The sequence below is a fragment of the Geotrypetes seraphini genome, chromosome 3 (assembly GCF_902459505.1).
Source record: "Geotrypetes seraphini chromosome 3, aGeoSer1.1, whole genome shotgun sequence".
Taxonomy (NCBI): Eukaryota; Metazoa; Chordata; class Amphibia; order Gymnophiona; family Dermophiidae; genus Geotrypetes; species Geotrypetes seraphini.
In genome coordinates, this window is record NC_047086.1 from 248,659,659 (window position 1) to 248,674,229 (window position 14,571).

Here is a 14,571-nt window from a genome sequence, read left to right on the forward strand (position 1 = left end):
TAATAATAACAACATTGGTCTTAAGAAATCTGCCCAATGTGGAAGGGTTAGTGATCAATGATTGGTAATATATGAGAAGTTTTAAGGAGAGAACGGAAGAAAAATGTTTATAAAATTCTGCATACAATCCATCTGGGCCCAGAGATTTCACTAAAGGGATATCTTTAATGACCCTCATAATCTCATGGATCTGGATAGGCTGATTTAAATTGTCAAGATCATGAGTTGAGGAAATCATTGGTGACTTCAGAGGATGTTGTTGATTCTGAAGAGTACAAAGTCTCATAAAAATTCCTGAAAGAATGCAAAATCTGGGGAGTGGTAGTTAATATTCCACCAGAGCTTGATTTTATACTGGAAATTCCTTGTTTAATTCATTACCTTTCAGGTAAGAAGCCAATAATCTCCCAGATTTGTTTGCTTCAGAATATTATCAAGCATTTTGCCTAAATGTTGCTGCAGCTAAGACGTCAGAAAGAATAGAATTGTCATGAAGCTTCTTAGATTGTAAATTCTGGCATATGGAGTAGTCAAATTTTGAGTAAATAGAGGATTCTAGATCATGTATTTCTTCTTCCAGATGAAGTAGAGAGGTGGTTAAAGACATACATTTGTGAGCAATGAAGCTGATTATCTCGCCACGAAGCCAAACCTTATAGGATTCCCAGACAAAAATGTAATTATCAGTAGATCCTTCATTGCATTGAAAAAATTCTTTAGACTTTTCTGAGATCAGTTTGGAGAAAGCATCGTCCTGAAGTAGAGAAAAGTTAAATCTCAATAGGTTTGCATTTCTTCTCTCAGAAGACCACTGAAATGTACAATTGATTGTTGCATGATCAGAAATTGAAATTCCATGAATTACAGTGTCTGTTAAAAGAGGGATCAAATATTTGGTAGCAAAAAAATAATCCAGTCTTGAGTATGTATGATGAGGAACCGAGGAAAACATACAATCTCTAGATAGTCGGATGTTGTAGTCTCCATAAATCGGTCCAGCCATTAAACTGAATAGGAGAAGTTAAAGAAGATCTTATCTTAAGTTTGGCTGGATGAGATGGGAATGATCTGTCCAAGATGGGATCAAGTGGAAAGTTAAAGTGGAAAGTTAAAGTCACCCCCTATGATGGTATGAGACATTAGTGCTGTGGTTCAAGAACATTTAAGGTTGTGGAAAAAGGAGGGATCATCCAAGTTAGGAGCATAAACATTAATGAGTGTTATCACAGTATCATTAATTTCCCCTTCCAGCCGTGACCATCTTCCTTCCAAATCAGTAGAGTGATACATAAAGGTGTAAAGAAAAGTTCTGCGAATTAAAGTGATAACACCATTCTTTTTACCTTCATCTGGAGAGGAGAAACATTTGTCAAAATGACCACCATCAAACTTTAAGGCTTCTGCATCAGTTAGATGGGACTCTTGTAAGAAGCATATATCTGCATTTTACTTTTTTAGGTAAAGGAGGATTTTCTTTCTTTTAACTGGCTTGGAGAAACCTTTAACATTTAAAGATGTCAGATTAAAAGACACAATGGTTGGTGGAGCTGAATATAGTATGACTGACCAACTGTACTTGCAAAGGAGCCACTATACAAATTATAATAGAGTGAGAAAAATTCCCTTGAAAAGAAAAAAAAAGGAAAACCCAAAAGTCTACCCACAGCCAAATAAAATGATGAATCTAAACGACTATATCGGTATTTTAAAAAAAACCCAGAAAAGTGAAAAATTCAGGAATGCAGTCATTTCATACTTCCAGCTTTCTGAGATAGAAATTGAAGCAGAGTATTTGGGTCATCATAAATTTTGTTGACATTCTGATAAGTGACCCGCCTCCTGCCAGGTAAAATAGGCATATTGAGTACCCAGAGCTTTATATTTCTAAGTCGTTGGGCCTGAGAGATCAGGCACAAAGAGAATCTTTCTATCTTCAAATATGAGAGGAGCTTTAGCTTTCGCAGTATGAAAGATTTTGTCAGGCTTGTGGATAGCTTAACACTTTGAAGATTAGTGGTCTAGGCATGGAGTTATTAGAGGATTACCTAGGGGGGGTCCTATGAGCACGCTCTATCTCCAAAGTAGGCAAGAAGATTAAGATGAGAAAATTCGGGAGGAAGGTTTGTAAAAATGAAACTTCGTCAGAACCTTCTCTAGTTTCAGAAAACCAAGCATCCGGATGTTATTTCTTCTCAGCCTGTTATTCATGTCTTCTTACTCATGTTGAAGAAGATCCAATTTATTTAAATGCCTCTGAATGACTACAAGCTGTTTGTCATGCTCAGAAGCGTGCTGTTCAAGAAGATCAATGCACGCATTAAACTATGCCAGTTGAGTCGTTATATTCGACATTTCGATTTTAATTTCTGTAGCTTGGAAATTTTGCTGCATGATCTCCCTAAGAGCTTTAATATCCTCTCCCAAGGTATCCTATGAAGATATATAGTGGTCAGGAGGCAGCGGCACTGGTGAGGCCTTTTCAGGTTTGGATAAGTCCTTTTTAGAGTGCTTTGTCGCTGAGTGGAGTTAATTTTAGACCCGACAGGGTCACCATTTCATGGGGCAACTTCTTAAAGTGAAAGATATGCTGGGTAGTGCCTGCACCGGGGCTCTATCAGGGATACATGTGGGAATACTAGTCTCCATTGGCTCAGCAAAATTCACTTGCTCTGGCAGCACAGACTCCTCAGGTTCCAACATGGCAATGTCCTCTGGCTGTGCTGAATCAGAAATTTCCCCAAGAGAGTCTGTTCCTTCAGCCTGCTTACTCTCTGACTGAAGCTCCCAGTCTTGACCCTGCCTGCGTATGCAGGTACCCAGCTCTGCATTTGGTAGGTTGGAATTTAAAGGCAACAATCTTTGTTTTCTGGTTGGATTTCTGTAGGCCAGTTGTGCCCAAAAGGTCGATCATGATCGACCAGTAGATCGCAAAGGCAATGCATTGCCGTTGCATTCTGTTCTCCCTGCTTCCCCGACACCAGGTGCATACAAGCGCTGGGCCCACAGCCTTCCTCCCCGATGTCAGAGAGGAAGTTCTGAGCCAGCCAATCGCTGCCTGGCTGGCCCGAACTTCCTTTCCAATGTCAGAATTGACATCAGAAAGGAAGGCTGTAGGCCTGGCCCTTGTACGCGCCTGGCCTGGCGTCGGAGAAGCAGGGAGAAATTGGCGGTGGTGGCTGGGGGGGCAGAGAGAGAGAAAGACAGACAGACAGAAAGAAAGGAAGGGGGCAGGAATGGAGAAAAAGAAAGAGAGGGAGGGTGAAATTTGGGGTTGGATAGTTTTGCCTTATACTGAAAAGTACCAGTATGATTGTTTATGCTTTGGGGTGGGAATTTGGCTATCTGGTGTATTGATTGTATTGTTTTGTGCTGTATTTCCCATTGTGAAAATTCAATAAAACTTGTAAAAAAAAAAAAAAAAAAAGAAAGGGAAGAGGGCAGGGAGAGAGAAAGGGGAGGGGGAGAGAGAAAGAAACAAAAAGAAAGGGGAGGGGCAGGGAGAGAGTGAGAAAGAAAGACAAAAATGGGAGGGGGCAGAGAGAGAGAAAGAAAGACAAAGAAAGGGGAAGGGGCAGGGAGAGAGAAAGAAAGAAAGACAAAGAAAGAAAGGGGAGGGGGCAGGGGGAGAGAAAGAAAAAGTTGGACTCTTGGAGGGACAGAGAGATGTTGGTTGGGGAATGGAATGAGGTCTGGAGGAGAGGAAGCATGCAGGAGGCAGAAAGAAAGAAATATTGGATTTACAGTAATAAGAAGGAAGTGCAACCACAGACTCATGAAATCGCCAGACAGCAAAGGTAGGAAAAATGATTTTATTTTAAATTTAGTGATTAAAATTTGTCCAGATTTATAACTGCTGTCTATATTTTGCACTATGGCCCCCTTTTACTAAACTGCGATAGTAGTTTTTAGCGCAGGGAGCCTATGAGCGTCGGGAGCAGCATGGGGCATTCAGCACAGCTCCGTGTGCTAAAAAACGCTATTGCTGTTTAGTAAAAGGGGAGGGGATATATTTGTCTATTTTTATACAGTTGTTCCTGGGGTGACATTGCATATTTTAGGGCTCCTTTTACAAAGGTGCGCTAGCGGTTTTATCGCATGCACCGGATTAGCACACGCTAGCTGAAAATCTACCGCCTGCTCAAAAGGCGGCGGTAGCGACTGGTGCGCGCAGCAATTTAGCGCGCACTATTCCGCGCGTTAAAGCCCTAGCACACATTCGTAAAAGGAGCCGTTAAAGTCATCTGCCTTGACCTCTTTGAAAACAAACCCATATATAAATGATAGTTAACATTTTCTCTGCGTACAATGTGCTTTGTGTTTTTTTAAAATTTTATTGTTGGTATATCATTTTGACTTGGTCATTTTAAAAGTAGCTTGCAAGCCAAAAAAGTGTGGGCACCCCTGCTGTAAGCATTCCCTGGCTGTTTACCAGACAATCTGTTCTTGAATGATGGTGTCTTGCTCAGCCCCTGACACTCTAGCTCAGGGTAGGGGGTTCAATTCAGATACCTGGGTTTCAGACCTACATGGATCAGCTCTTGTCTTTAAATGTGTGTGTTAGGAAGATCTGACTGGCACAAGGCTGGGATTAGTGCCGGACCTATGACAATTTGTGACAATGTTTATTGTGTTGGTAGGTGGAGCAAAACAGAGCAAAGCTGTTGAATGATAAAGCAGTTGCAAAATCGCAGCTCCAAAAGAAACTGGGTCAGCTCCTGTATCTCACCAATTTGGAGAAGGTATGACTATCCTCATCCTTTAAGCATGTGCTTTATTGAGAGACATTATTTTCCCATTGTAAGTGCTCTGGGGACAGGAAAATAGCCAACTGTATCTGAATATAACACCTTGAGTGAGTAATGCAAAAAGTGTGAGCTAAATCCAAAAAAAATATCCCTTTGTTGCTGATGATAAAGACTACTTGTGTACTCTGGCCCCATATTTCAGGTGATGGTACAATACACTGGCAGACTCAGGGGTAGAGAATGACACGGGGAAAAAATCTGTCCCCGTCACCGGCCCACCATCCTCTGCACCGCCCTGTCACCGCCGTTCCCTTCACCGCCCCGTCACCGTCACCGCCATCCCTTTCACCGCCCCGTCACCGCCACTGCCATCCCATTCACCGCCCCGTCACCGTCCCCGCTGCATCCATATAAGCCTTAGTACTGTAATATTTAGCTTATTCCTTTCTTATAAATCAAAGTTCCTGCTGCTGAACTAGAGAAAGAGATGTTCAGCTGGCAGGGCTTTGTTTATAAATTTTTATCAACACAACTAATATACTATTTTATCCTAAAGCAAAAAATAAATAAATAAATATAATTTTTTTTTTCTACCTTTGTTGTCTGGTTTCTGCTTTCCACATCTTCTCATTGAATTCCTTCCATCCACTGTGTGTCTTCTCTCTGTGTCTTCCATTTGCTGTTACTGTGCCTCTCCCTTAACCCCCCCCCCCCCCAATTGGTCTAGCACCCATCTTCTTCCCTCCGCTCCCGCATAGTCTGGCATCTGTCTTCTTCCCACTCTGTCTTCCACATTTCCCTTGGGGGTCTGTTCCTCTCCACCCTCCTTCAATGTCTGTTCTATTCCTTTCCACCACCACCCTTCCCTCCCTCCTTTACCATCTGTTCCTTTCTACTACCCTTCAGCTCCTCTCGCGTGGCCTATCTACCTTCCTTCCTCTTATTTTCATGGCACGTTACAATGTAATTTGTGCAAGCCACTGGAGCCTGCAAGCTCGGTCCCTGTCCCATCCCCACAAACCATCTCGCTTTTGTGCTCCTATTTTCTCCATTTCTAATATCTCCCCTATGTATCTGTCATTGCCCCCCCTGTGTCCATATACCATCCCCATGGCATGTCCCCTTTATGTCTCTGTCCCTATGCCCCATGCACATAATTTCCCCTCTTTCTGTTACCTTCCTGTGTCCAGATTTCCCCTATCTTCCTCTTCCATACCAGTGTGTCTCTTCTTTTCAACCCCATCTAGCTTTTTTCCCTCTTTCTTCCCCCCCCCCCACCCTGCTTCTAGCATCTGGCTCACCTGCCAGTCCTTCCCTTTCTTTCCTGCTGTGGGTTTTTCTTTCCGACTTCATCCCCTTGGCCCAGAATCCTTTTCCCTTTCACTCCCTCCTTCCAATTTGAGCCGGGAACACTAGCGATCGCACGGTCCCCGCAGCCACTACCTGCCTGCCCAATCGATCCTAGTGTTTAGCCAGCTCTCTCCCTTCTCCTCACCTTAGTTTATAGGTTTTCTTTTTCGGCGACCTGCACGCTTTCCCAAAGAGCCGCGCGCGCGCGGCTGCTCAGTGTTCAATCTTCTGCTCTGCTGCAACTTCCTGTTTCCGGTTGCATCAGAGCAGAAGATCGAAACTGAGCAGCAGCGGGTGCGCGGCTCTCTGATAGCGTGCGGGTCGCCGAAAAAGAAAATCTACAAACTAAGGTGAGGAGAAGGGAGAGAGCTGGCTAAACACTAGAATCGATTGGGCAGGCGGGTGTGAGCTGCGGGGACCGCGCGATCCTTCATGCCTCACTGCGGGGACAAGACCATTCACCGCCCCGCGGGCGGTGAATGGCCTTGTCCCCGTCGCCGCAGCGACTGCTAGTTTTCTTCCCCGTTTTCGGCGGGTGACCCGCGGCTAAAATGCGGTGGCCGCGGGTAAACCGCCACCGTGTCATTCTCTACTCAGGGGCAATATCTTCTGTCCAATAGGATGGACATGGTTTGAGATTTACAGAGGCCTGAGGAGTACAAGCGCCAGGCCCACAGCCTTCCTCCCCAACGTCGGAGAGGAAGTTCCAGACCAGATATTCTGGTTTGGGATTTACAGAGGCCTGAAGAGAAAGGAAACCCTGCCAACTATAAAGTGGATTGAGGGATAATCTTTAAGGAGGCTTCCCACCAGCTGCATGCTTTCTAGTCGAGGATATGTAAATAATAAGGGAGACATGGGAAATAAAAGTATTATGATTATTTCATTAGTTAACTTACACATAGTTTTTTAGCCAGCCAACTTATGCGTTTAAGGTTGTGGATTTTCAACAAGCCCAAACATAATTATAATTTATCTAATTAATGTTATTCAGTGCCCATCCAACTGAATATTGATCTCATAGTTTTCCTTATACCTGCTTCAATGTCACAGTTCAGGATATAGGTACCCGATTATTAAATCTATCAAAATTCTGGGAGTCACACTAGACCGACATTTAACACTAGCAGAACACACAAACTTAGTGGTACAAAAATGCTTTTTTACATTGTGGAAATTAAGAACCATAAAAAAATATTTTGATCCTTTATTGGTCCCAGTTTTTCTGACCAAGGATGTGTCTGCTAGGATTAAATTCTGTTTAAAACTAGCCTGTCTATATGGGAAGCTTAAAGAGCCCCTATTAGACACTGAGGTCTTTTCTCCCTTTTTGTAAAGAAAGGTGACTTTTTTGTCCTGTATTTTGGAGGGTGCAATTTTTTGTGATTAAAAAAAGAACAACCATATTAGTCCATATTATCGTTTACTTCATTGGCTGCCTTTGGAGGCAAGAGTATTCAGATTTTCCTGTATCTGCTTTAAGCTGATATCGGGATTGTCTCCAGCTTACCTTTTTCCTCATTTTGTGTTGTGTAGACCATCAAGAGAAACTAGAAACTTCTACTTATTTGCTTATCCAAAAATTAATGGGTGTAGATAGAAGACCTTCTTAGATAGGACCCTAGCATTTCAAGCTGGTAGGCAACAATCTTGGTTAGGTAAATGTATTCAGCAAGCTATGTTATCCTATTGCAGTTTTCGGAAATTAATTAAGACCACTTTGTTCGATAAGTTTATTAATTAGTGAGTTTTATTATTGAAATTCTATTTTACAAATATTTGCATTTTTTTACTGTATTATTGTATTTCGCTGATTGTCCAGCTCTTTTTAGAACTTTTGATTATGGCAGTATAAAAGAATAAAAGTTATTATTATTACATAAGGAAACTTGTGCCATCCTGAAAAAAATCAGTTATCTGACCATACTACCTTATCTTTAACAATGTGAGAATGCTGACTGCTTTGGTATTAATTAAAGAACATCTTGTTAATCACCCAAGTAATTTCTAGACTTAAGGCCAGATGCACTGAGCTCCAGCAACCAGTTGGAAAACACTGGGTTGGGAGCAAGTTTCATTTTTCCAAGAGGCTCAGAACAAATAGCATGAAAATTATATGCCACTGTTTGTGCTGAGTATGCCAGTGAAAGGGGGAGGAACTGTGCCTGGCACCTGTGCACAAGAGCTAATCATTAGGGACAGCTCTTGTGCACAGGTATGTATACAGCAAGTTTAAAATCAGGTATTTTTACTATCTGTCCCATGGGCTCACAATTTAACAAGAGGCTAAGTGACTTGCCCAGGATCAAAACCATAATCTCAGGATGCTGAGGCAACAGCTCTAGACACATGCTCATGTAAGTAGTAGTTAAAAAAAAGGACTTCCAAGCATGCCATAGCAAAGAGGCTTCAGCTGTGGCTGGAAGTTTTTTATGTGTTGTTTTGTTTGCTGCTGCTTACCAGAGCTCCATGAGCACAACCCTGCACAGTGGTTACATCTGCCTCAGGACTATGAGATTGTGAGTTTGATCCTGTGCAAATTTTAGAGTGATTTGGACACAGCTATTGGACATGTTTTGTGTATGTATGTGTCCCACTCCTTTGGCAGGACACACACAATAAGAGCTCCTAAATTAAAGAAAAATGCTCCTGCAGATGCTACCGACAGCTCCAGCCTGCTGGAAAAGTTGACCCAGTAAGAGGCAGGTGTTCCCTTCTGAGCATTACAAGGAATGCTTATTTTAATACTAATGAGCTCCTTGTAATGCATTTGCATTGGGTTCTTGGTGGCTGCTACCATAGTTAGTAAAAGCCCCCCAAGAATTCTTTGAGCATGACTTTAATTTTGTGTTTTTGTGTTTATTTTGGGTGATGTATGGCTTTGTTTCACAGTCTCAGGATCAAACTACAGACGGTGTAAATCCAGAGCCCTGTCCAATCTGTGCACGACAGCTCGGGAAGCAGGTACAATTCTAACATTTCCCCATTCTGCAGTAGGGAAAATTTTGTTATGGAAATCACACCCTGCAGCAGCTGAGGAGCCCTCTTACTAAGCCATAGTAAAATTTGCAGTTACCTGGCTTAACGTGGGACTTTACCATGTGGTATCTGCAAATATAACACAGCATTCCCAGCATTTGCCATTATAGATGCCTCATTAAATTTACAGATAGTGCAGAAGCGCTTACAGGGAAATTCTATAAACAGCGCTTTAACTTAGGCATCCTACTGCCTAATGCCTAATGCCATTTCATACGGGACTTAAATAAAATTTCAAGGTGCCGGCAGTGGTAGGTGCCTCCAAACACATGATTCACATCAAAGGTAGGCACCAGAAATGTAGGCTTTGAAAACCCCTGGCCCTACATTTCCGGCACCTACCTTTGCCGGAGGTGTAGGGGTAGTAATTAGTACTATAAACTAATTATAGGTAATTAGTCCTAAGTTATATGGCTCTCGTGTGTCTAGGGGAAAGCACTGAATTACAAAGACAGGGAACAAACTTTATGCTTGTTTACTCGTTAAGATAAGCCAGACCAATTGATGCAAATAATGCTTTTATTCAGAATTTTAGCATTTCATAGAAAAATAAAATTCAAGCATACAATAATGTTAAGGGCTAGAGACATACATAAATATATAGGTGTACATATAGCGATGCTAGGCAACACTTAGCAAATTTGGATCAGACACAGAATATGCATAGAAACATAAATCTAGAGATTTAACACTGCAAAAATACCGCAAAGCCTCTTAATTTAATTGTTCACCAGCAGTTACTGCACACTTACCCCCTCTTTTACAAAACTGCTATAGCAGTTTGTAGCGTGGGGAGCCACACTGAATGGCCCGTGCTGCTCCCAACGCTCATAGGAACTCCATATAAGGAGGGAGAAGACTCAAACATTTTTACAGCTCTTTCAATATATACTATCCTTTAATCAAATTCATAATTGACTATTACATAGAAAAAGTCAACTTTCTGGACACCACAGTCTCTTTTAATAATGACAATATACAAAACATCTATATACAAGAAACCAAATGACAGGTGCAGCTACCGCCATAATTCTAGCTTTCACCCTTCACATACAAAAAAGTCCATTATACACAGGCAAGCTACACAACACCATTGCATCTGCTGTGACCCAAGAGACAGAGATAAACAACTCAAAATCCTGATGGAATCCTTCAAACAAAAAGGATATAACCCCAAATAATCTCCAAGAAGAATGCCTTTTCCCTCAAAATATCCAGGGAAAACCTAATACAAAATATCCAGGGGAAACCTAATACAGTACAAAGAAAAGAAAAATACAGAGAGAGTGCACCTTGTAGTGATGCACAATCCAAAGCTGGAAAAACTGAGAATCATTATAAAAGATCTACAGCCACTACTCCAGGAAGATGAATTACTGAAAAAGACAACACCAAACTCTGAAACAATTAGGGGAATGTTTGTGGTAAAATCCAATGGGTCGCTGTTGCTATTGTAACAATTTCAAAAAGGCGAGTCATTCTTAAAAAAATGTTCATGCGGATGAGGTTCATGGAGCGTCGCGGAGGTCACTAAATTTGCAAGTGCCAGTTACTGGTGAGAGAGATCAGCACATGCACAGAATACAGCCACAAATTAAAAATTAAAAGGCCCCAAATCGAAGATCGGCAGGAGGGATGCCCACTCCCTCCCGTCGCTGCTGTCAAGCAACACACTCGCACCCCTTCCCCTCAACAGGATAACTATACTGTGCAGGTATTATATCCCTCAAGTTTTTGACAGGGATTCAATGCGGATAACAGAAGACTTTGTACGGCAATCAGTGATAGGAACGGATAACAAAGCAGTATAGATCAGTTGAGACAGATATTCTGGCTAGATTCACCTATAAGGAGTGTAACATGATTTTTGTTCCTCGGCAGTAAGTGTAATTTCCTAATTGCTAATGCCTAGAAAATGTCTGTTATTTCCATAAAACTTTGCTTTTCACATTTTGCAATTTACCTATTTAAAATGTGAAAATGCTGAATTTTCATCTTTTCATTCTTATAAAGTCATAAAAAGCAACATGTGAATCACAACTAACATGTATTTATATTGAAGTTATACAAAGGTGATCTCAGAAGATTAAGAAGTGAATAGTTTTTCAAGTTTTGCAATTATATTAAAAGTCACTTTCATGAATCAGCCCCAGATGTAGTTTCCCATCAGGTTTTCTTTAGATTGTCCTTGGTAGCAGCATTCCAAGTCCAGTATATCCTGGAGGAAGCACTTGCCTTGCTCCTCTGAGTACACTCCCATGTTCTCCTTGAATGTTTCAAGATGAGCATCAAGAACATGGACTTTGAGAGACATCCTACAGTCCATTTTACTGTAATTCTTCACCAGATACTCTACCAACTTCAGGTAGTTTTCAGCTTTTTGATTGCCCAGGAAGCCCCAAACCACTGCATCAGAGCTGTTCTAAGCCGCTTTCTCTTTCCTAGTTAGCTTCGTGGGACATTCCTTGCACTCCAGGATCTTCTTGATCTGTAGTCCAGGGAAGACACCAGCTTTGACCTTTGCCTCAGACATATTAGGGAAGGTACTTAAAGGCTGCCAACTCCTTATCTAGAGCTCTGACAAATTGTTTCATTAGGCCCAATTTGATGTACAGTGTTGGCATCAGCACATTCCAGGGGTCCACCAGTGATTCAGATTTACCATTGTTTCTCCCCACAGAGAACTCGGTCCACTGTGATCAGTTCCACCTTTGGGTAGTGCACCTTTTTATCCCTGTCTCAAAGATAGGAAAACTTGGCAAAATTGCCTTGGAGACCCATAAGGAATGTCATCATTTTGAAGTCTCAGATGACCTTCCCAGCCATACTCATACTCCAAGTTGTCTAGTAAGATCTTGATGCTGTTGTAATCCTCTTTGAGATGCACTGAGTGAACCAATGGAAGAGACAGGTACTTGTTCCCGTTATGGAGCAACACGGCTTTGATGCTCCTGGATGAACTGCAAAAAGATAAATTTCAAAATATCAATGTCCTTGTCACAAAAGCAAAGTGATGGGAATGATAACCATTTTCTATACTTTTGTGGCATAGGCAATTAAGAAAGGACACTTATTACCCAGGAAGATTAGAGTTTTAGGAGTTATTCTGGATCAAAAATTGACATATTACAATCAGATTAGTGCAGTAATAAGAGGTTGTTTTCAGAGGTTATGAATGATCAGATCAATTGCTCCTTTCTTTGACTCATCATCACTGAATATCTTTGTACATTCGCTGATCATTTCAAAGTTAGATTATTGCAATTCACTCTATAAAGGAGTAGCTCTTAAAGAAATCCGTCGATTACAACTAATTCAAAACACTGCAATTAAAATTATAACGAACAGTAAAAAAATTTGATCATGTGACTCCTCTTCTTAAAGAAGCTCATTGGCTTCCAATTGTTCAGAGAATCTCCTATAAAATAGCACTATTAACATTCAAAATATTAACAACTAAAGTTCCATCATTCCTAGAAAGGTACATTATTCCATATATTCCTACTAGAAGTTTGAAATCAGAGGACAAAAACCTAGTAATTCCATCGCTTAGTATAATAAATACAAGACAAGATACAATCTTTGCGGTTACAGTGCCCAGAATATGGAACTCCTTACCATCATTTATTAAGGAAGAAAAATCACTAAGTAAATTTAAAGGAATGTTAAAATGCTGGTTGTACAAAGATGCTTTTGAGAACTAATCATTGGAGTCTCTTTTGATCCCATTCTCTGCATAAACGCACATGTTCTCTGTCTTAGGCTCCAGAAAAAAAAAGTTTTTAATTTTCTTTTCAATTTTTAGCAATACTTTTAAATTTTTTTTTTACCCTCCTTTTGTACTTTCATGTGTCCTTTACTATGTTTATTGTAGTTCTCCCTACTTCCCTTATGTATCAGTATGTCATGTTCGTGTTTTAATAAAACTTGAAACTTGAACAAAAAAATAAATAAAATTTTGTTGCATAGGGTAATCAGTTGGTCTCCTTAGCTAGATCATAATCCCTGCAAGGTACATAAAACTATGCAGTTCACATATTGGTTACACACATAATATACTGATCGTCCTTTAGTTGCTTAAATATGAACAAACAATAAACAAACAGCTTAGCAATAAAACATTTAGCAATAAAACTGTAAAAAGTTAAATCCCAGATATTCATTGGCACTATATCTTACAAGAAGAATAAAAGTAGGTGCACTTTATAAAAAAGCACTAACAAAGAGCTGCATTTTCAACATTTTCTTAAAATTGCTCTTTCCAACACAAAAAGATACTGACAAAAAAGGCAGAATCGGTCAATAAGGTTCTAAGAGTGGTAACCCAATGATGAAAAATCCTGAACTAGCAACACAATTTCAAAGTAAGATCATACTCTAAATTTTTTTGTGAAAATGGGTAACCTCAGTGTGGAGGGTCAGCGAAAGGAGAATTTCTCCCAGTGCGTCACACAACAAGGCAAGGGCAACCATGCCCCTGCCTACACACCATCATCGGGTACCTCATGTGTGCTTTAAATCAAAATATGTGTCTAACCACAGTGAAATAACTCATAATACACAGGTGAAAACAATCATTGAGACCACTCTAAGAACCCCCCAGCCAACTCCTCAAACGATGCAACGGACTTAGCTTCAAAGAATCTTCATAGGTCAAGCTGAAGAAGCCAGGGGAAATAGGTAGATCAATTCACCCCTGCATACCAGGTTCAACCAAGCCCAGTTTCGGGAACTTAGTGTCCCTTCATCAGGAACCCATGGATAAAGATCGTCAATAACACAAGTCCGAGACGGCTGGGAGGAGGGCGGAGCTAACATAGAGGAGCGCAAGACGCGCTTAAAAGCAGGCAAAGATTTAGTCACACATCAGTAGGCCAATCACCACAGAACAGGGGAAGGCTGAAAACCAATCATACTAAATAATCGTGTTCCACTCAGTGCTGTCATTCAGTCCGTCTGGATGCACACATTGAAGCTGAAAAATCCAAAACTGTTCTCTAAGATGTATATGAGCCATCTTGTCACCCCTGAAGTCCCCCGGGAGCTGTTCAAGAACAAACCAGCGAGGTCATAAAAATTATGGCCTTTATCCAAACAGTGGGGTACTAGAGGGGCAGATCTAGAAGCCGTGTTAATTCTGCTCTTATGTTCAGACAATCTGACCTTGATTTTCCTGCTAGTACGCCCCACATATATTAGATTACATGGACATGTGATGACATAGATCACCCACTGAGATTCACATGATGTATGATGCCTTAACTTATACTTCTGGTGGGTCTGTGGGTGCTGCCAATGTGAGATGGATAACGTGTTGCAGCACATATTGCAATGTCCACATGCCATGTGACTTCCTTGGATGTTTTCAACCCGGGACAATTTAGATGTTAATAAATTTATCAGATTCTTAGGGCGAGAGAATGCAATGCGGGGAAAA

The 14,571-nt window shown here is 41.0% G+C and overlaps 1 protein-coding gene across 3 annotated transcripts in view; it reads left to right on the top strand.

Annotated features, from left to right (window-relative positions):
- Positions 1-14,571, top strand: part of SHPRH (SNF2 histone linker PHD RING helicase) — a 299,247-nt gene that overhangs the window by 234,306 nt on the left and 50,370 nt on the right. For all 3 annotated transcript variants that reach the window (XM_033937312.1, XM_033937311.1, XM_033937310.1), the window contains 2 exons: positions 4,638-4,739; positions 8,988-9,059. In XM_033937312.1, the coding sequence (XP_033793203.1) occupies positions 4,638-4,739; positions 8,988-9,059 (174 nt within the window). The remainder of the gene's footprint in view (positions 1-4,637; positions 4,740-8,987; positions 9,060-14,571) is intronic.